This window comes from Zeus faber, assembly GCF_960531495.2.
Source record: "Zeus faber genome assembly, chromosome: 18".
NCBI lineage: Eukaryota > Metazoa > Chordata > Actinopteri > Zeiformes > Zeidae > Zeus > Zeus faber.
The window spans coordinates 16050672-16072642 of NC_137210.1; the positions used below are offsets into that span (position 1 = coordinate 16050672).

Genomic DNA, 21971 nt, shown 5'->3' on the forward strand with positions numbered 1-21971 from the left:
TTACTGATGGTAGGTGGAGGAAACCCCATGTGAGCACGGGGAGAACATGTAAACTCCACACAGAAAGGCTCCTATTTGGGAGATAACCCGCCGGAGCACGGTGCCAACAGCGACCCAGGACCCAGGACCTTCTTGCTGTGAAGCAGCAGTGCAATGCACTGCGCCACTGTGCCACCCATCAGTATGCACAATTTGATATTATTTCAGTTTACTTACATTATTGTCTGGCTGTGGTGGATGAACTCCGACCTTTTACTTAAGTAGTACAAGTACAAATACCTTGACAGTGACACAAAATCTGTATGCATAGCCTTATTTCAATTTACAGTGAAATGATAGAACTGGTGTCATCGTAAAGTACAAAGATGTGGACCTGATGAATCATTGATGAGCAATCCTACACCAGCACTTTGATAGATCCAGTCTTCAGGACTTTGATGGATCTATCAAAGTCTAAATCTTTAGTGTTATCAGCTCTGGGTAACAAATTGTGACCAAGAACTCATAATCAGAATGAGTTGTTGATTAAATAAAGTACAAGGTTGCAATAAAGTTGATTTAAACACTGAATTGCAGCTAAATAATGTATTGCTCACAACAAAATGTATTTAACATAATTTTAAATTTTGAATGGAGCGAGGGGCAGATCGTTTTTTTTCCATTTATTTGTTAAATAGAGCTTTTTAATGAATTTTTTTTTTTTTTTTATCGGTTGGCTATCACTATCTTTCAAATAGACCCGAGCATACCTATTTCATGATGACGTTGCACTAAATTGTGAATGTTGAATATAATTCGGAATTCGATCACTTCACACAAGGAGAAATTGCTTAGTGCAGCAACAATAAATACTGAATATGTGTAAATATAATAATTATTATTATTATTATTATTATATAAAATATATATTATATATTTAGAGTTGTTTATATATATATGTATAATATTAAATATACTATATACTTAAATATATATTAAATATACACAATAATTTCAATGTATTTCTTTACTACAGCCTCTCACGGACCACGTCGCGTAAACGCAACAGCGAGTTAATGACGTCACGCGCACTGTTTTTACTTTGCTGGCCCGCGATTGGTCCTCCCTCCCGAGCGCGAGCGGGCCCAGCGGTCAAGATGGCGGCGGGTCGCGGCGGGGAGCGGGGCGCCGCAGAGCAGCCAACGATGTAACCGCGCACTGGCGTCCACTGCGTCGAGGTGCAACTTTTTTTCAGCGGAACCGTGTTCACACGTTAGGGCGGTGACCGAGTTATTGCTCGGACGGTCCACGGCGCTCGTCCCGGTTGTTCGGCGGCACGGCTGCCACATCGCTGAAGTAGCTGGAGCTGTGCGGAATAGCGATGCCGGGCGCGGGGCGATTCGTTCGCGTCGAACGGCTCTTTTAAATGACTCGGGGGCGGCGGCGGCGGCGGCGGCGGCGGCGGCGGGGGGGGGGGGGGGGGGGGGTGTCGCTAAAGTGTCAGAGGAGTCGTCGGCGACTCGGTAAAATCGAAGCACGATTCGCGAACGCAGAGAGCTTCGCGGATTCAGCCCGTGGCCGGCGGAGGGGGAGTCAAGCTCCTCGGCGCATTGAACCGACTGGTGGAGTTACGACGTGGGACGTGGGGGGGGGGACTGCGTTTGGCGCAATCCGATTAAGTGTAATTCGTTCTTCGGATTCGCACTCTCCGTTGCTCCGCCGACGTATTTGTTGTTGTCGTCGTCGGAATTGGGCTCAAATATATATTCTGGGATTCGCGTCGCGCCTTCTCCCTCGCTTCTAAAAAGTTAATTTTGGGCAGATTATTATTGTTATTATTTATTTTGTGTGTGTGTGTGTGTGTGTGTGTGTGTGTGTGTTCTCTGCGAGGGAAACGACCGAATCAAACGGACGGAAGGAACATAACTACTCTTACTACCGAGTGGATCGTCAAGAACCGAGTCCCAAAAATTAGACGAGCCTTCCATCGCTAGTGCGGAAGAGCAGCGAGCAGCTGGGTGCAGCTGCGGGTGTAGGCTCACCGGGAGTTCAGTCTTCTTTTTTTTTCTTCCCCCCATTAAGTTGCATGTTACTAAAACGCGCCTGTATTCGGTAGACCTGTGTGTGTCGTGGGGAAAGTGCAGACCGGCTACAAACTCCAGCCAAATCGCCCGAACCGGCTGAAGTGAGGCTTCATCTTGGCGGTGTGACGCCATGGCGCTGTCCCCCGTGCGGAGCGTGCTGCCCGGGATGCAGGTAAATAGGCGGAGAGGGTCACCGCTGCTTGAGCCCTAAAGGTCAAAAAAAAAAGGCTGGGGCAACCTGTCGCCACGACGCGTGTGTTCTCGTTGCACCGGTCTGTGCTGTCGTTCTTGTGACGCTGTAACGTGCGGGCTCCGGCCGCTTTTTCCATCTTTCAAACTCACACAGTACCGATGATGAGGTATGTTCTGTCCGCTGGAGACGTTCGTTCGTTGCCACAGTTCACAGTGGCTCAGTGGAATCCCCAAGCTTTTAACAAATGTACCCTCTGCGTATTACTAACTTTTAACTACATCATTCCAAACAATTTTCAGCTCTAATTTGCAGAAGAGTGACGCTATTATCCTGGCTGTTGTCGTTTTTTGAACGTTAGAATTCATCACACATCCCCAATGCCACTTGGAAGGAACAACTCATTGCCATATATTGGTGACTTATAAAGCTCTGCTGAAATGACTGTACGGTTCAGTTTAACGGGCCAAAAAAAAAAAACCAGATAGAAACTAAAATAAATGGTAAATAAACTAGGTCACTTGGCCATTGCCAATTTAACAATTCGAAGACTGACAGCCTCTATGGTGGTCACTGCCTCAAGCTACACAAACAATACTGTGTTTTGACTGCACACCCGTACACCCCTTGAATAAGGACTCTGGATCTAGCCCTCTCACACCCCAGTTGTGTTCAGTTCCGAGTGGGAATTCAGAACAAGGAGCAGATGAGGCGATGGAGTATTAAGAGTGGGGGAGCTTGGCATGGGCCCGGGGGCACGGCTGACTGTACAGTCTCATCACAGTTGTGCGGTGCAGATGGGAGAGGATCAAATGCATGCTTTTACAAAGAGGTTCAGTCAGCTTTAGTTGTTGCAGTAAACCTGCTGACTAGATAAACAAGTGAGCTTCAAACATTTGAAATCGTTGGTCCCACTGCCCATGTTGTTTTTCACCATTGTTTTTTTTCTTCTGATGTTGGATTTGACATAACCTTTTTTACCTGCATGACTGACCACGAAATTGTTATGACAGGGTTTTGGCCCTGCCATTTCTGCTGTGCTCTGCTCTACCCCCTTACTTGGTGCTTTGATCTTAGTTTATTTTGCTATCAAAATCCAGCAGTCCCCTGGTTGCCCTCTTTTATTCCCCCTCATTGTGCTCTTGCTCCTCTCCCTTCCCATATGTCTTCCAAACGTGCATTAGCATCCTTACTGGAAGTTACTCTCATGGGAGATATAAAAGCAGAAGCCATAGCTAGGACGTAGCAGGATCTCCTCCTTGTCTAGTGTAAAAAAAAAATAAAAAAAAAAGCTTTTGGCTAAATTGCCTTGGCTTATTTGTCAACACTAGGATTTTTTGCATTGTATTTCTGTCTAAATAGATAATTTGAAACGCCGGACGCCAATTACCTTTGCAGAGTGTGAAGAGTGATTCATGTTGCTGTTATTGCTATGCTATTCTTACCCTTCCTACCCAGGAGGAAATTGGCCATTTAGTTCAATCAATACGCCAGGGTGTAGTCCTTCAATGTATACCCTTTGTGTTCCATCGTTATGATGGAGGACATGAAGCCTCACCTCACCCTGACACATCGCCGAAGTAGGATTGTTTGTTCGCAGCTTCTAACCACCATCTATCTTCCAACCACCACATTGTGTATTGTAAAAGGTTAAAGGCCGGTGTCGAACTAATGGCTGTGCTTGGAGAGTAGTCTTTCCCTTGTTTTCAACAAATTGGCCTAGTTGGTGGCTATGCCGCAATGCAAAAATATGTAAAAGACTTCTTTGTTTGTCAACAAGGCAGAAAAGAAAAGTCTTAGGATTAGGGCAGCTGAGCAAAGCTGACGGTGGCTGTTGTGGATATTGGAGTGAAAAATTCCACACACAGCGTACGTTTCTCACAACTAATGAGGATGTTAAAGGCTTAGGCATTTGAACTGCACTTCAAAGCCTAAATCAACGATGGTACAGCTACTTTTTTACGAGGCACATACCACCTCTGATTGTCCTGCTGAGTTAGTCGAGCAAAGACTAACTCTGGCCGCATGCATTCCAAACAGGCTAGGCCGAGTTCCGAAAATTGTAGTCCAGATCTGTTGTATTGCAGTCTATCAGGCTAAAATGGGTATCAGTATTGGAGAATATCGCCAATACTGAAATCTAATAGCAAGAGCCTTTTCTGCTTTCTTGACACATACAATCATGTACTATATTTACATCCCATAGGTATTTGTTGTATCCCAAGCTTTTTAAGTAACGGCCATGTTTAGATGTGGCTTGAGCCCAGTTGGAGTCTTTTCCTTTAAGTCTTTTGAGCGAGACTTTCTATCTCACTGAGTTTAATCAGAGTTAACCAATTGTCTTCTACCCAATGCAGGTCCCGGCCCCTGATTGGGAGGCCTTTTATTGACCTTTTTTCCCCTCGGTGTCTTGTGATCTATCTTGTAATTCAATTTTTTTTTCTCTCTCTCGCACCGTACCTGCTTGCTTCCCCCCCTTCAGAATTTAAAAGCGGACCCAGAAGAGTTTTTCACCAAGCTAGAGAGAATCGGGAAAGGGTCCTTCGGGGAAGTTTTCAAAGGCATAGACAATCGGACTCAGAAAGTTGTGGCCATTAAGATTATTGACCTGGAGGAGGCGGAGGATGAAATCGAAGACATTCAACAGGAAATTACAGTACTCAGCCAATGTGACAGCCCTTTTGTAACCAAGTATTATGGATCATACCTCAAGGTAAGTTAGACAGTTATTACATATTATGTGAAACTGAATTCCTCGTTGCACTGCAGTCCATAAGTACTTGAGCAGTGAAAATTATTTTTTGTTGACATTTCCAAGATATTTTAAATTAAATATTGTCGGTGATCTCGTTACAATAATAGCGAGATGGTTTTGAACACACTTTGTGTTTATTAATAAATACTGTGTGTCGGCCCATGTTAGAGCTGTCGTTTATTCTTACTGTTTTTTTTAAGGGTACAAAATTATGGATTATCATGGAATATTTGGGTGGAGGTTCAGCCCTAGATTTGGTAAGTTCATGAGTAAGTAATCAAAATACTTCATATGTATGATTGTCTGAAAAACCTAGATTTACAGGCTGTTAAAAACCCTAAAACAAGAAAATGATCTCAGTTAACAATACCATATTTAAAGTTGCTCAAATTAAAGTCGATTTAATTTGAGTCTTCCCTTCTAGTTGGAACCAGGTGCCTTGGATGAAACACAGATTGCCACGATCCTGAGAGAAATTTTGAAGGGGCTTGAGTACCTGCACTCTGAAAAGAAGATCCATAGAGATATAAAAGGTGCCGTTCAGTATGGTCTTATCGAAAGCGAGTTCTTCTACTGTTAGACAGTTAGTTGGTGTCAGTTTTCATCAGCTATCAATTTAATGTTTTTGTTGTATGGATGTCAGACTGTACTTGTCCTGTGCACGACCAGCCAAATACAGTTTTGTGAGGAATTAGTTACAATGTGAGCTGATGGGAATTTCAAACAAACACCAAAATGCAACCCTGTGGACTCAGCACTGAGTTCAGCATTCCTCCTCACGGTTCCCGGTGTGTTTGTGTCCTCCTTTTTGTTATCCAGCGGCCAATGTGTTGCTATCGGAACAAGGGGATGTAAAGCTGGCAGACTTCGGAGTTGCAGGCCAGCTGACGGACACCCAAATAAAGAGGAACACGTTTGTTGGCACTCCATTTTGGATGGCGCCTGAAGTCATAAAGCAGTCTGCTTACGATTCAAAGGTCAGATTTCGCTCAGCTTTTCCCTTCACCTTCACTTAGAGTGGCAATCCATAAGCTCGGACCCCGCCACCAAAAATGGAAACTGCATGTAGAAGAGCGCATGCAAAATGCAAATACATCAAATGGCTGTTAATTATAACGTGCTAACTAATGAAAGTATTGGCTTCATATCAGTATTACTGCTTGGTAACACTTTTATATACAACATCAACTGGCTATTCTGGGAGGCTAAAGATGTATTAGCCTTTAAATTGGAGAGAGATTAAGAGATAATTTTGTGATTTACATAGTCTTTCAGGTGGCGCTATGATCTGGGCAGTTAACTCTTGATCTCGAACTTGCAGTTTGTCTTTTGTGTACTTATTTGAAGGTCTGTTCTTATAACTGTAGACACTTTTTTTTTTTTTTTTCAGAACAGCCTTAACAGGCGTGGCTGTACACCCTACACGCAAAACCGCTACGGTTGCTGTCCGAGTTGAACAATTTTCAATTGTACTGCGATTGCTTTCTGTTAGAGCCAGTTTAATTGCTTTAAGTTGGAGGTTATTTTGATTTAGGTTTTTCTTAGCGTGGCATTTTAAAATGTGAACATTCGGTTCAAATATGTCCATCTTGGTTCAACATGATCATTGTTGGGTATATATTTCATATTTAAGCTGAGAGTTTCTCTTGTTTTATTTTTTTTGTCTTCCAGGCAGACATCTGGTCCTTGGGTATAACCGCAATAGAACTGGCTAAAGGAGAGCCCCCCCACTCCGAGCTGCATCCCATGAAGGTTTTATTCCTCATCCCAAAGAACAACCCCCCCACGCTGGAAGGAAACTACAGTAAACCTCTCAAAGAATTTATAGAAGCTTGTTTGAACAAGGAGCCCAGCTTTGTAAGTTCATGAGACGTATGCGCCTGCACACGCGATTAAGAAATGAACACACGCTTAACGAATCCATCCCTTGTGTTTTGTGTTTCCTACAGAGGCCAAGTGCCAAAGAGTTGTTAAAGCACAAATTGATTGTAAGATATGCCAAAAAAACCTCCTACCTAACCGAGTTGATAGACAAATACAAGAGGTGGAAGTCAGAGCAGTCCCGTGAGGAATCCAGCTCGGATGAGTCTGACTCGTAAGTTGGTATTAATCGTACCCATCATATTATTATTTCATATTATTATGTTTCAAACATCACGAGGCTTGGGGCTGCCCAATGTTAACCAAATTAGGGCCGTACCGGACTCGGAAATTTGTCAGTGGAATCGCCCCGTCCCCGCACTGTTTTTAGTTGTTTTTATTTGGCACGGCGATCGGAGCGCACGGAGAGCCGTGTTCGTGTCCGGACGTGGGCGATTCACACACATAACAATACATTTATTATTTCCCTTATTTATAATTCCCTGTTGAAATGTTATCCCTGTGCGTTTAGTAAGCTTCTATCTGTTTCACCCTGTTGTTGTAATGCACACTGACTGACAAAAAAAAGGACTGCTCCACTTGAAGAATCTCAGTCGACTGACAGGTTTCCGACTGATGATTCGACTTTCAGGGGACAGCCCTACACAAAGTATGGTATTTACACACAATAAATCCGTAATACACAATACAAATACACAAGAAAGAATCATTGTATGGTGGATATTATGACCAAGCAGGTAGAGGTGTCGATTAGAACATTCTATGAAGTTCAGAAAATTGTATTGTGGGACTGTAACGCAGCCTGAAAGACAACATTAAACGATATCACAATACTAGATCACAAATATCCCAGACAACACCTAGTCTAACAACACAGATCTCACAATATCAATATTAGAAAGATATAGCGCCCGGCCCTGCTGGGGTTATTAAGGTGTGTGTGTGTGTGTGTGTGTGTGTGTGTGTGTGTGTGTGTGTGTGTGTGTGTGTGTGTGTGTGTGTGTGTGTGTGTGTGTGTGTGTGTGTGTGTGTGTGTGTGTGTGTGTGTGTGTGTGTGTGTGTGTGTGTGTGTGTGTGTGTGTGCTCGTTCTAGGGAGACCGATCGTCAGGCGTCTGGAGACAATGGCTCCGGCAATGATGACTGGATCTTCAACACCATCAGGGAAAAGGATCCGAGAAAGTTTCATAATGGGGCCGCACAGTCTGCCGAGGTGGAAAGCAACCACGTGAGGCTCTACAACCTTCTAAAAAGAAATAAACTGCAGTGCCTCTACAGACCTTGGACGTTTGACATACGATGGATGTCCTTCTTGTCCAAATAAGGAGTTCTTGTTCTGGGGATTTTTCTATATCAGTCGTGTGGTTTCAACAAATCAAGATTTCTCAAAATCAAAGTAAAAATATATATAAATTAATTAATTCAGCTTCCATGTAATCATATGCCATCCTTGAATTACTTCCTGAATTTGCCCTGAGCATTAATAGTCTTATCTCGTAGTTGAACGAACACATGATTTCTCTCTCTTCCGGATCCGAAGGGGGTGTGCGCGTACCAGCTGTTGGTATCTTTCTGTTCTTTTTATGTTTAACCTGTTCTATGTATTTGATTTCTCAGGAGCCAGAGAGTCCAAGTACGCCTTTGTCACAAAGCTTGTCGTCCATCTTTTCCCCACTGTTTTCTGAGGTACGTGCACGTCATCCTGACTTGGTAAAACAAAGATGCATGTTGACGGGTTAGATGGTTCAATTATAAAGGTTGATCTGAATACACATTGAGTTGTAGTTGTGACCTTTTTAGCTGAAAGAGCAGGGGGAGAGGAGTAATGGCAAGGCGGGCGTAGCAGAGGAGCTACAGGGAGTCGTCTTCCTGGCGGAGGAGGCCTGTCCAGGTATCTGCGACTCTCTGGTGACGGAGCTACTGCAGAGAATACAGAGGTAGCAGCTTGTTCTGAATATTTACTTTGTTCTATTAGTGTGTGTGTAAAATTTTTTACTTGTTGATTAGCTTCTATTTGTGTAAAGTACTTGGAGCTATATGTTGTGGATGAAGTAGAACATTTTTTTATTATTATTGTGTTTGGCCACAGTATTTTGCCTCTTCAGGATATAAACGTTTATATTATTTACTGTATTATTTTGTCAGGTTCTCTCTGCCCAGGGCTGGCACTCCTCAGTAGAGGCCCTCTGACCCGTCTCGCTGATCGCAGCGTTCAGGTAAATGCTTCTGAGAGCCAGAGCCGAGGTGAAGCCTTCCTGGGAGGTCTCCAAAAGTAATGTGTAAAGCAAATCCTGGACCACTTCCTCTTTGTTTCCACACAAGCACAACGTGGAGGATCCTGTTCAGAACAGTCCGTGGCTTCCGCTCCTAAACGCCTCCTCGATGACTGCTCTCACTATTTTTCCACTGAGGACTCTGAATTGGGCGTGGCTCTTTGTGCAAGTTTTGCACTCTGGTGTGTGTGTGTCTGTGTGTGTCTGTGTGTGTGTGTGGTAGATTGAAGTATTCTATTAAAAACTCAGGTATCCTGCTTTAAGTGGATTAGATTCTCTGGGAGGTGAACAGCTCTATGGGTGGCTGTACAGACTTGTAAATAAGCTAATTTTTACAGTTTCTGAACGATAATTTGGGTATGCATAAAGGAATCGCAGTGCTCAAATTAAAAACTAAATACTGGTTAAAAGGTAAATATTTTGAGGACATTTAAACGGCCATGATTGAGATTACCTTGCCTTTATGAGCTGTTCTGTCACACGTCACTGTCTGACGCCACCTATCCTGGAAGCTTAGGGACTCGTCCGTCGAATGAAAATGGCGGCCCTCTTTGCTTTTGGGGGGAGCTTTCATCTTCTATCAACGCTGTTTGATTCTATTTAATGCTGCGGCTGTCGTCATGTAGAATGTCAGGATGGACACTGGAAAGCCTGTTCCAAGCCTCTAGTTTGTACTTTAGTCGCTGACTTCGGTTGCGCCGGTTACTTGCCTGTGTAGAGTATCCTTTGAGTCGTTTTTCGGTCGTTAGCTCAGCTGAAGTTTTGCGTCTTTGTTCCGGTTCCATCGTCGAGCTTAATCCTCCACAGACTCTGGTCTTCCACCGGCTGCACAGGTGCACTCTTATCTCCGTGGCGTACCCTCACTTTTAATTGCACTTAATAGATGACTATAAATGCCTTTTTTTTTTTTTAAACACGATCAAGAAAAGTAGCCATAACACAGTAGCATGACCAGTAACTGAGATTAACGGTGGTGATGCAGATTGGCAGATCGACCCCCACGCTGTCGCTCTCTTTGGGTTTTTGGTTTAAAGTTGCAAAGTCTGATCTGCTTCTAGATGTGCGCAGTAGCTGTTTGACCAACCACGCCTCCTGATGGTTTGGGGAAAAAAAAAGAATGTACATAAATGATAAGTCCCAAAATAAAAATGAACTACACCGTTAATTTACAACTATGCGTTGTAGCATACGAGACCGGAGGAATGTAGAGTCCTTCACACTGAGAGAGGAGATTGCCTTTATGCGTGATGGTGTCCGCTATGTAAAAAGTATTATGAAAAGTTTGTTTAATTAGGGTTATGCGTCAATTCTTGAAATTAATTTCTATCTTGATGAGTTAATGAACAAACGTCTTCGGAGGATATTCATTTCTCAGTTTGATGTTTTCTTTGCCGGGAAACTTGATGTAGTCCCTTCCCGTTGTGTCCAGCTCCACCTGACCTCCCTGTCCCGTCGGCTCCTTATGGGACGTCACACACCTCATTTGAAGGGAAACGAGTGACGCGCAGAGTAAAATCGCAGTCAGATGGAGGGTTGTGAAGTTCCAGAGCCACGCGTCCCATAATTCTGTTCCAGTGATTGAGCCTTTTTTTTGTATTTTCTGCCTTTTATTTATTTTTTATTCATTTTTTTGTTTTTTAAATCCTGGACTCATCGCTCCATTCTCATGACCCCAGACAAATCTAATTTGCACCTTTTTATACTATGAATGATGTTCTTTTTGTGTTGCACTTTTTGAATTTCCTCTGGATATAAGAGAAAGGGTACTTAAGATAGGCCACATTTTGTCTAATACACAGGATTAGTCCTAGTATCGTGCGAGCATCATGGCATCTCATGACGTAGCACAGGCGGGTGATGATGATGATGATGAAAGAATATTTTTATAATCCAGAGCAGTATTATAGAAAGAATGACATTTGGTTCTTGGGTGTTTATTAATCACGGGGGTAGTTCTCCCTTAAAATATACATTTTATATGATGTAACATTGCTGTCGGTTTTTGACCAGAAGGTGTTGAACATTGTTGTGAGTTTGCGGAAAAATTAAATTCTGTTGTGAATTGAATAAAGTTCTTACATTGCTTGACAAACTGGAAGTTTAAGTCTGATATTTAACATGGTTGTGCCATTTCTTCTTTAGTTTTTGAATTGGGATCAACCTACACTGTTCCACTAACATATGAAGTACTCCCGAAGTGAAGTACGTCTTTTTATAATTTGAGCTGTTCCAAGGTGATTGTTTTAAACTTTAGAGCAATGTTTCCTATCCTTTTTTTGGTTTGTTTGTTTTTCCTACCACAGCACTTTGAGCAATGAAGTACTCCCACTGTGCACTACTTTTTTTTTGTATTTTTATTTATGGCTCGTTAATCATCCCATCAATTATTCATGTCTATTCATTGTGATGTAATACATTTAAATATGAGGACGAGCAGGTGCGTCATACCGTGCTTTTTCCAGCCGTGACTCACTCGGTGTGCGGTCCGCACACTGCTCAGTTCAGCGAGTGAAGGTTAATGTGCACATTAGTCTCTGCGAAATAGTGGTTCCAAGAAAATTACCTAATGCTGATAGGATAAAAATGAAAGCGTATTATTTGCATGTTTTGAGTGAAGGCGACAATCAGAATTTTAATCAGTAATATTTGCATATTTAATGACGAACACCTTGGTGCGTGGACAGTCTTGGTCACAGTTTGCAGTGTGTTCTCCCAGAGGCACGGCACCATGTCATGTTGTGTATTGTCTAAAACAGTCTTCTGCTTTCTTGGCCAGTGGCAGTCATGGGCAGCACAGGCTAAATCAGCGAATACCTCACAGCAAGTTTTATTTATACATCCAAAAAAAAAAAAAAATCTCACACTATATACAGATATTTCATACAGTGTTTATACACATATTACATAATTTGTACACAAGAAAAATATACATAAAAATGTAAACCTTTTGTATACAAAAAATACCTTAGACAAATTAAAACAGGACCAATAACAAAAGGTGACTAGAATATTAGCTCATCCTATCATCTTTAAAAACAGTAATACAGTACATTCAATGAGTATAGGAATTTGTCAGCCATCTCTGAATTCAAGCAGTTACAAGTGCCTACAAGCCCTGTTAATTTTGTTCTATGTGGGTTGTCGGGAGAGTAAACTGGTGCGGCGACTAACTTCATGCTAAGTGAATACAGCAGTATTGCCTTGCTCACCCAAACTCAGGGAACATTCCATCCGACCTGAATCTCTGGGGCTTCCGTGTACATGGAGAAGGCGTGTTTTTTTCTCCTCCTGTGGCGCTGTGTATACGCTTGGAAACGTGTTGCCTCTTTGGAACCGAGAGAGCCGGGCCTTCTCACAGCTGGAAGTGGAATCTGGCGCGACCCCAACGCTAATAAAGATGGCACCCATGGGTTTGATGAGCTTCCGAGCAAAAAAAAAAGGCAAGGCGGATGGGGGACATGTGACACGGCGCCGGCCTCATCTCGTCCTGTGCAAATCAACGTGAAACGCCACAGAGCTGGATCCGTCTCCTTCACTGAATCAATGAAACCGATGTACATTTGATGCATGATTTTTAATATCTCGCAACGTTGGAGTGAAGCGGGTGGTCACAATCCAGGTATGTTACTCTCTCAAACGAAAGGTTGCTTCCGTATGCAATCCTAGACTTTGAGCAGTAGCTGCTCGCTGGAGTTAATAGCTATCAAAAGTATTGTCCAACAGCGCGTTATTAAAAACAAGATGACGGGCGCACAAACAATCCGATTCCTTTCCGAGAAAACATACAAGCATTTTGATAGCCATTAAAACACAGACGCATTCCACAAAACACAGGTTCCACTTTCCAAATAACAATTTCAATCCATTGCTACTCAATATGTTCACCAATAAACCCCAATGTAGAGATTGCTACTCTATATACCTAATACTCAACAATGTATGAGAATCTTAGTTTCTAATAAAAGTATCACAACTCATGGTTGTACCGTTATGAGAATTTACCAGACAGGCAAGAATTGTCAGAATCCCGTTCTACTAGACAGACAGACGGAAGAGATTACTGCAGGTTACCATGCATCGTTGACCTTAAAGTTCACCTGATACTCGGGCCGTGGAGAGGGGCAGACAGTGCGATGCCTCAAGACATGCGTATTTCACCGCTTCATACCTTAGTCACATGACCACATAGAGCTGACAGAGGGTAAAACATTATGTCCATATACCGATTCACTGTATCCGTGAAAACCGCTAAACCTTGTCTCGTCGTTTTCTGTCCGTGTCAATGGTTTGCCCCAGGATCACGCTCACATAGCTGTATACTACCATGAGACAGCACCTTTAAAAGTGCAAATTAAAAAAAAACAAAACCTGAATTTGGCCCAGAACTCTTCCTCACTTTACACTAAAAGGTTTTCCCGGCGTGATAAATCCGCTACGCGTGACGCAGCAGAAATGGGCTGGACACGGAGGGAGGTCTGTTGTAGACATTTCTACTTCCCCAAAAGATTTACCCAAGATTAGTTAATTTTATTTTATTTTTTTTTAAATATAACACGGTTACATTAGGCCCAAACTACATTTAAGTGGAGACCAATACGATACGAGAGTCTGTCAATGTGTTTATTGCTTTAACAAACCAGATTTACTCTTCAAGTGTCTACTAGGCCACCAATATGGAGCCCCACAACAGAGTGAGGTCAACAAGGTCTTAATGTCTTAGCAAACCAATAAAAGCAATATCATGTGTGTGTGCGTGTGTGTGTATACACACACACACATATATATATACATATACACACACACACACACGCATATATATATATATATATATATATATATATATATATATATATATACACACACACACACACACACACACACACACACATACATACACATATATATACACATATACGCACACACATATATATGCATACATATATATGCATACACTATAAATACGCATACATATATACATACATATACTGTATATACACATACATATATATATATATCATATACCACACACATGTATATATATATATTCTATATATGTATTGTATGTATTCTATATATAAATATATATATATATATACACACACATACACACGCACACACACACACACACACACTATAAAAACAGCCATTTAAAAGTAGCTTGGTAAATTATGTTTGTGTGAAATCTGACCACATTTTTATCTATTTCATGATAACAGTAAAAGAGTAGCTTGAAACATCATATTGGCTCACAAACGTATCACAACCTATCTGCGGGGTGACTGGAGCGGTGCATGAAACAAGTGGGACAAAGAAATCATGTCACGATCACATGAGCAAGGCAGGATATGATCCATCACTGTGAGACGGGACTGAACTGCCAAAAACCAAATAAAACTGATATAACTGATTGAGCCTTTCACATCAATGTATTCTGAAGTACTGCCTTCATCACCATGATAGGAATAATCTATAGGAAATCTCCAAAAAGGTCGTTCACGCCCACGTTCTCCAAGCGATTCCCCCCCCATTAGAAGCTACAGTCTGCTTAAACAGCGCCCTCTGCTGGTCAAACCGCCGGGCAGCACACACACATCAAACCAGTCGACTTACACCAACTATAAACCCCAGGAGAAATTTTAAATAAGGAAAGAAAATCTGTTGTGCAAAATAAAATAAAATTGAAAGATTTAAAATAAAAATAAAAAATAAAATTAAATGAAATAGTGCACCGTTACCACATTGCAAACATGTAGATAGATGACGACAGGTGGTCGACCGGAAGCCAGTGAATTGGATTAGAAGTGATTGCGAGTCCACGAACTCCCCCCTCCCCGTCCGACCCCGTCTACAGACTTTTCAGTTGCTCTGTGGGAAGGGGGGCGTGGTGCTGTGCGCGCTAGCAGCGGTGGCACTCGCTATGGAGAAGCCGGCGGGGGGCGCTGTGGAGCTGTGGCTGGGCTGCACGTCTTTCGGGATGCCGCTGTGGGAGGAGGCCAACTGGTGGCCGAAGGCCGCACTGAACTGAGGGAGCTGCTGCTTGGGCTGCGTGGAGGTCAGGAGGTCGTGTGTGGAGGAGGGCGAGGGGGCGGGCGGGGCGCTCTGAGGGATCGCTGAGAGAGCGGCCATGGGCTGCAGAGTCGCCGAGTGGGTGGCGGCAGGGGGCGTGGACAGGGAAGTGGAGATGAGGTGGCTCTCGGGTCCGACGAGGTTGCCGAACTGGGAGGGGTCGTTGAGGGGGAGGGGGAGGTTGTTCCAGGGAGTCCGCGGGGGCCCCGGCACCTCTAGCAGCAGGGGGCCGTCCGTCTGGAAGGTGCCGGCGTGGGGGGACGATAGGTTTTCACTGTACGGAGATGGCACGTGCTCGCCGCCGTAGCGACTGCCCTGCGGGGACGCCGCCGGTGGGGCATCCGCCTTGGCCAGGACCTGGGACGAGTGCGTCCGGGGGAACGTTCGCTCCGTTTGGGGGCTCTGCGTGAGGAGGTTACTGTTGGAGGGCGCTGTGGTGGCGGAGGAAGAGGAGGTCAGACTGGACACGGAGGTGGGGGACGGGGCAGGGGGCTGAGATGACGGCGACGGGGGGAAGTGGCTCCCGCCAGACTGCAGTAGGTTGTCCTCCAGCTCCAGGCTGGAGAAGTTCTCTGGGGGCATGCGGCCGTTCAGCAGGTCCCCCATGGCCCCCGGCTGGACGGGCCCTGGGAAAACTGCCATGGTGCGGTGGTCCACTCCTTCAGAGGAGGCCAAGTCTCCCATGGAGGTCAAGCACACCAAGGATTCTGGGTAAGACCCCATGGCCTGCAGCGCCCGCACCAGCTCCTCAGCCTCCTCGGTGGTGGGTAGGAGCTCCCCGTTTTTGCCTGAGTAAAAAAAACAGGTGTTAGATCTGGTTGTAGAGGAACCTAAATTGGACGGGTGAAAGGATTATCGGCGGCTGGGGAGAGTGAGGCGAGTGTATTTACCTTCAAACAAGTCAAAGTCCGGCAGGTCGTCGGTGAGCCTGGGTAAAACGTCAGAGAAGTCCTCCTGGTTCAACTCCAGGTCATTTGGAATGTCTGCTATTTCATTGGTGATGTCATCAGGAAGCTCATCTGTACTTAGGTCAGGGGTCGACGGGCTCCTGGCAAAAAAAAACCCCCAGAATATTTAGCCTTTTAATAGAAAAGGACTCACAAGGAATCACATAAGTTGTTAAAACACCAGAATGCAGTGATGCAGGCTGGCTCCGAAATTCCAGTGTAAAGAGCGGTGTATGGCAGCTTGAATCTTTTTGAGCATAATGAATAACTATTTGGTGGATGGCAGACCTGATACTGGCGTGTGAGGGCACAGTTAGGCTGGTGGAAGGCATTCCCAGGTTCCCCTGGGGCACCGCTGGAGGAATGGGTTTCTGGGGCCTCCGTGGCCCTCTCCTCCTCTTCTTTTTGTGTTTTTTGGTGAGCGCCGGCGGTTTGGTCTTTTTACGTGGCTTCCGTTGCTGCTGCTGCTGGTTCTGCACTCTTCGGTTGCCGTCCCCTCGAAGGAAGTTATCCTGGAAAGAAAAGCCAGCAGTGAACCCCCATTAGAGTTGTGACAATAATCTAAGCTTATGATAAAGGTGGAGCAATTATACTGAATTGTTCTGGCTACAGCAGTGTTTCCCAGCCCAGTCCTCGAGCACCTGGTCCTGTCCTACCCTTGGACAGGAGTAGGGTTGGAGCTAAAACCTACTGGAGGACTGGGTTGGGCAACACAGCTTAGACTCACCATCTTTTTGGCATGCTCTTCGCAGAGCGGTGTCTGGTGCGTGATATCAAACACTGGTATAGAGCACTGCTGACCGTCCGCAAACTTGGCTGTGCAACTAGAGAAGAGCTGCTGAGAACGATTCAACAGGATGTCTACGAAGGACCGTTAAGGAAATACTACGACGCCACAGAGAGGGGCAAATATTATAACACTTCTGACAAAAAAAAGAAAACATCATGTAGATGTATCGTGAGAGGAAAAACTGTTAAACCCCCCCCCCAAAAAAAAACTCTACTAGGCTCAGTGTGACTGCGCTCAGGGTGGCGCCATGCCAAGGATACGCTGAAAGCAGTGTCGAGTGAAGGGCAGCGCTCTGTTGTTGCAGGCTTGGCCCTTGGTGCTGCCAGTGCAGATTCCTGTGTTGGGGTTCTGCTGCCCTGCTGGACTCACACTGAAGATAAACAAACTGGGACTTAGCCAAAAAAAGCAACAACGTTCCGGTCCCCCATCTCGTGCAGTGGGACATTTTTCTTTGTTGCGGTTTTTACCATTAACTTATAGCACTCAATGATGCAAGGTTAAAATACAGTTTACACAGTCCAGATACCTTGGGGAGGTGCTGGAGACGCTCTGCAGTTGCTGCATCAGCTGCCCAGCGCAGTCTGGGTCTCTGCTGGCGGCGTGCAGCAGGGCTTTGCGGAAGGCGTAGCGGTATCTCTTCTGACGCATGCTCGCCCTCTCCTGCCTGCACATGTGCTTGTATTTCTCCTGGAGGTAGGAGCAAAGCTTAAGGAGCCGCGCTCTCCGCGAGGAACCGCTCTCTTCTTCCAACCTGTTTTCACAAAACACCGACAGCAGTCATGACAGGTAATGTGACTTGATCAATAAAAAGCCTTGTTGTGAGAGTGCCTGTGGACCGCGGGACCAACCTGTCCTGCAGTCTCCAGGAGCTCTGCGGAGAAAGATCCCGCTCCGTGTCCTCCCCATCTTCCGCGCTGTCCTCTGACCAGTCCAGTCCTGGAAAACAGCTTGTTAGAGCACCTCGTCCATTTCAGCGGCACAACAACCGACAGTTACATCAACAGCATTCTTAAACAGGCAGTCCAAGTTCAAGAATAAATAAAAAAAATATGCATGGTGATTTTTTTCATTTTGGAGGTAAATGCAGGGACGTTAGGCACCTAGATGAGGGAAAAGGTCTCCGTAGTCCTGCTGTCTCTTGGTGCAGAGCTGCACCAGATGTTGTAACCTGGCCAGGCAGGCAGTAGGCGGTGAGAAGGCGGCCTGACGCATGACTATGACATGCCGCTGAGCACTATTTGCACTGTCCCTGGTAGGCAATTGGGTGGCAGTGAAGGGGGGGTTTCTACTGAGTGAGGGTCCAGAGGTCTGTGCTGGACTGGGCGCTGCGTTAGGGGGCAGCCCTGGAGGCAGAAAGTTGGGTGTCTGAGGTGGTGCTGAATTGCATAATAAGCCCTGTTGCTGTCCCGGGAGGAAAAAAGGGGGCACGTTGGAATGCGGCGGCGGCTGGAGGAGTCCTGGCGGCTGGCGTGGGAGCTGAGTGTTGAGCGGCGAGGAGGTGTGGACCTGCTGCGAGGGGCTAAAGTGCTCTGGAGGCGGCGGGAAAAGTTCAGTGTCGTGGTGGAGTTTCTGATTGAGTAGCAACCGATTCTGCGGTTTCTTCCTGACCGGGGCCCCCTTCCGAGGGGCGCCCGACTCTTCCCCGTCCGTGTCGTCCTCGTAAAAGGCAAAGGGGTCCAGGAGCTCCCCGTCGGGGTGGGGTAGAAGGCGCGTGTAGGGCGGGGAGGGCGGAAGCTCATCGAGACCGTTGGGGGCTTTCAGAGCCAAAGAGGGCACGGTGATGTTGAGGGCCACGGATTCCAGGTGCGGACGAGAGCGCATTTCCTCCAGAGCGTCATGCTTCTTTTTTCTTTCCTTTTTCGGTATGAAGCCCAGAACTTGTAGATGGCTATTGCAATACCTGCATTAAAAAAAATAAAAAATAAAAATACACAACATATTTTTAAATAACCCCTTAAGAGCACTGTGAATATCATCATACGCTCAAGACAACAACATAAAAAAGAAGCAAAACCAACCTGCGGTCCTCAGATTTGGGGATTGGATTGGTGCATCGCTGGCTGTTGTACTTGGCCACATATTCACATTGCTTGAAGGGGGCAGTCTTATCCTCCAGAACGTGCCGGATGCAGAAGGCGTAGCCATTCAGCCTGCGCTGCTTACAGAGCTTGGGGCTGTACGAGCACAATGGCTTATTGTCCACCTCCGAGAAGTGTATGTGTTTGCCTTCATACATCACGTGACTCTTGTCCTTGAGTACATCAGCTGACGGGATAAAGTTTGGGGGGGGGGGAGAAAAGAAACCTCCCGTTACATCACAGACACTCGACGCGGCCGCGGCGAACCGCGTACGAAACAATAAGTTACGGCAACAAACAGCGCGCGAACAAATGTTCCAGGCGAAAGCGGCGCTTAGTCGGTCCAGCCCAAACGGAGCTATTTGGAGTGAATCAACACCCGTCCACTTTGTGATTGACAATTTGTTTACACGTTGACTTGAAAATCAATGCGTTATATTAAGTACTGTCAAAATGAACACGGCCTGTTCGAAAAAGCGCTTAGAAATGTTATTCCGGGACACAGCCGTTCAGTTGTTGCTTTATATCTGAGCCATAAACAACGTGGTACGAATCTTAAGATTAGATTTGGGAAATCTGACGAGTTTTCCCACTAATCCATCTCCTCATTTTCAACCACCCAGACGTGGTCCAATGGTGCAACACCTGCATATATTTTTATATACACACACACACACATATATAGACACACATATATAAACTAGGTTCTTCCACCTCGGTATGTTGAAATAGTTAAAGTAAGTCACATGACAGCCGAGTGTTGACACTGGTAAAACGGAAAAAAAAACTAAGTAGCCCGCGGTACAGGCAGTTGCCCGACCAGAGTCTGAACGTGTTCATCATCGTAGGAGACATTTAATCAACACCATGCTCTGCTAGGACACAGGAGCGTTCACCTCCATGTTGTCGCTCCTCTGGAGATGGGATGTTCACACACTCACCTTCCTCAATACTGTATATTGTAGATATACATATCTTTGCCATATATATTGTTATAACCATTGTCCTTCCACCCTGGTGCACCATACAGGTTTTGTACACTGCACACACACAATTTCCTGGTTTTGACCGTGTAAACTGTTGATACAGAGGTTTAATTGCCATTATTTTGGTAAATGTTGGTGTGTTGTATAGTGCAAGGTTTTTCCTCATTATTATCTATATTTTTTATTCTTCTTACTTTTATTAATTATTAATTATTATTACTACTACTACCTATTCCCTCCGGGGATGGATAATGTCACTACCTATATATCGTATCTGTCCATCTACCTACCTAATGTACTGTTTACTATCCAGCTACACAGCTGCTGTTAGCCACTAACTTTCTAGTGTTTAATTCGCACGGTTATCTGTTCGCTTGTCAGAACTCCAGGGTGTCTTCTCAAGTACACGTTGAGAAATTTGTTATTTGCTTGTTGGCCGTACATTATCATCGTTATTAACACGATTTAGATACTGTAATGCTAGCTAGCGGCAGCCAGCTAACTTAGCAATACAGAGGCTAGCTGGAAAGTTGTGAACTTTACTGCAAGTAAACATTGTTGTAAAAAACATCATACTGGTGTCTTTATTATTTTGGTAATTACTCACCACCCCCCGATGCAGATATTATTTTCTGCTGCATAACTTACAGCAAGGAGAGGCGCTAAAGATGCTAACTTGAGATAGCACCAAAGCTAAAAACACTAAATAGTAGGCGGCAGCTAACCAGGAAACGGAAACATCAGTGGATGGAACGACGTTATAAACTTTAAATATAATGTACTTTTTGGAAACATACACGTCCAGTTATTTCCATGTAGTAAGAAAACAGTCTTAGATTCGGAGAACATAAACATTGTCCTATTTCGGTGATCAAATAGTTTAAGACAAAGGGCCTGCAACGGCCGTTTGAGGCCTAACAACAAGGCCTTCGCGAATACCCTTCAACCTGAAACAGGGGATTTAATGTGAAATAGTTTGGAATAAAGGAGAAAATAAAGCCCCAAAACAGAATAATCCGCGTCCGGCGGACACGGTGTAACGTGCGGTTTGCGCCCAAAAGCAGAAATAAACCGTAAGCGTCAAGGAAAGACGCCCCCCCCCCCCCCCCCCCTGCGCCTCCAAAGCCGCGAGCTCGGGTGCGACGCGTATCCGGCTGATGTGAACCCAAAAGCGGCCTCGAAAGAAATCGAGGTCCGGGCTGTAAAGATCGGGGCTTACCTTCAACTGGTACGGGCCGTGTAAGGTATTCGCTCCGGCCGAAATGTCTGTTAGAATCAGCTAGGCTACGCGTGCATCGATATCGGATATATTAGGCTACCGATCTTCACCAAATTAAATATATATTAAAATAGCGATGCACGGGGATTTAGATATCCACAAGTCATATTATCAGCAGGCTGGCTGCTGGGGGGTTTAGCTGGCTCCGCAGCGGGCTCCTCACAGCACCACTACCGGCACTGCGGGGACATGACAACGGCCCGGCGGACAACAACAACCTCTGCTACCATGTTGGAAACGCCGCTCTGCCAGCGCCGACATGAGCGGCGCAGGTGGACGCGGCGGAGGCGGTGTGTATGGGGGGGGGGGAGACCCGGTGTGTGTGTGTGTGTGTGTGTGTGTGTGTGTGTGTGTGTGTGTGTGTGTGTGTGTGTGTGTGAGGGGGGGGGTGACACGGGACACGGGGCCCGGGACCGGGGAGCACCCCACGTCGGGACACCTGGAGCACGCGCTCATCTCCGCGCGCGGGGAGCACCGGTCTCACGCGCACGGCGCCCCGCTCCCCGGCCGCGCGGGAAGGAGCTTCGCGAAAGCCGTGAAGATGTTCCCAAGAATAAAGCTGCCACCGCACTGTTGACCTTATTATTATTAGTAGTAGTAGTATTAGTATTACTACTACTACTACTACAAACACAGCTATGGCGCAACTCCACTGCTTCCATTCG

General features: G+C 45.3%; 2 protein-coding genes across 4 annotated transcripts; one reads left to right on the forward strand and one right to left on the reverse strand.

Moving 5' to 3' along the window:
* The first annotated feature begins 1149 nt into the window (after positions 1-1149).
* On the forward strand, positions 1150-11243 carry stk24a (serine/threonine kinase 24a). Of its 3 annotated transcripts, none has more exons than XM_080019326.1 (12): positions 1150-1217; positions 2096-2235; positions 4736-4966; positions 5209-5265; positions 5433-5541; positions 5828-5985; positions 6680-6865; positions 6958-7103; positions 7983-8115; positions 8505-8573; positions 8688-8824; positions 9033-11243. In XM_080019326.1, exons 2-12 carry the CDS (start codon positions 2194-2196, stop codon positions 9064-9066), a joined length of 1302 nt encoding a protein of 433 aa, XP_079875452.1. In that variant the 5' UTR covers positions 1150-1217; positions 2096-2193; the 3' UTR covers positions 9067-11243. The 3 variants fall into 3 exon arrangements, with proteins under 3 accessions (XP_079875452.1, XP_079875453.1, XP_079875451.1); XM_080019327.1 differs by lacking the exon at positions 1150-1217 and having other exon boundaries at positions 1655-2235; positions 9033-9103; positions 9210-11243; XM_080019325.1 differs by lacking the exon at positions 1150-1217 and having other exon boundaries at positions 1655-2235.
* Positions 11244-14272: 3029 nt separating this feature from the next.
* ino80da (INO80 complex subunit Da) lies at positions 14273-21403 on the reverse strand. Its single transcript, XM_080018680.1, has 10 exons — positions 21247-21403; positions 18982-19228; positions 18064-18863; positions 17812-17899; positions 17490-17714; positions 17224-17333; positions 16901-17034; positions 16462-16685; positions 16117-16274; positions 14273-16014 (listed from the first exon to the last, which is right to left on the reverse strand). The coding sequence occupies exons 2-10, from the start codon at positions 19197-19199 to the stop codon at positions 15017-15019; spliced, it is 2955 nt and encodes a 984-aa protein (XP_079874806.1). The 5' UTR covers positions 19200-19228; positions 21247-21403; the 3' UTR covers positions 14273-15016.
* Positions 21404-21971: the final 568 nt, after the last annotated feature.

Bases quoted from the DNA above. Each gene is read 5' to 3' on its own strand.
- ino80da (XM_080018680.1), bottom strand. From the start codon at position 19,199: ATGTATGAAGGCAAACACATACACTTCTCGGAGGTGGACAATAAGCCA. The intron at 18,864-18,981 runs GTTGGTTTTGCT...TTTTTAATGCAG, and splicing joins CCCAAATCTGAGGACCGCAG to GTATTGCAATAGCCATCTAC. The intron at 17,900-18,063 runs GTGCCTAACGTC...GCTGTTTTCCAG, and splicing joins AGACCTTTTCCCTCATCTAG to GACTGGACTGGTCAGAGGAC.
- stk24a (XM_080019326.1), top strand. From the start codon at position 2,194: ATGGCGCTGTCCCCCGTGCGGAGCGTGCTGCCCGGGATGCAG. The intron at 8,574-8,687 runs GTACGTGCACGT...TGACCTTTTTAG, and splicing joins TTTCCCCACTGTTTTCTGAG to CTGAAAGAGCAGGGGGAGAG. The intron at 8,825-9,032 runs GTAGCAGCTTGT...TTATTTTGTCAG, and splicing joins CTACTGCAGAGAATACAGAG to GTTCTCTCTGCCCAGGGCTG.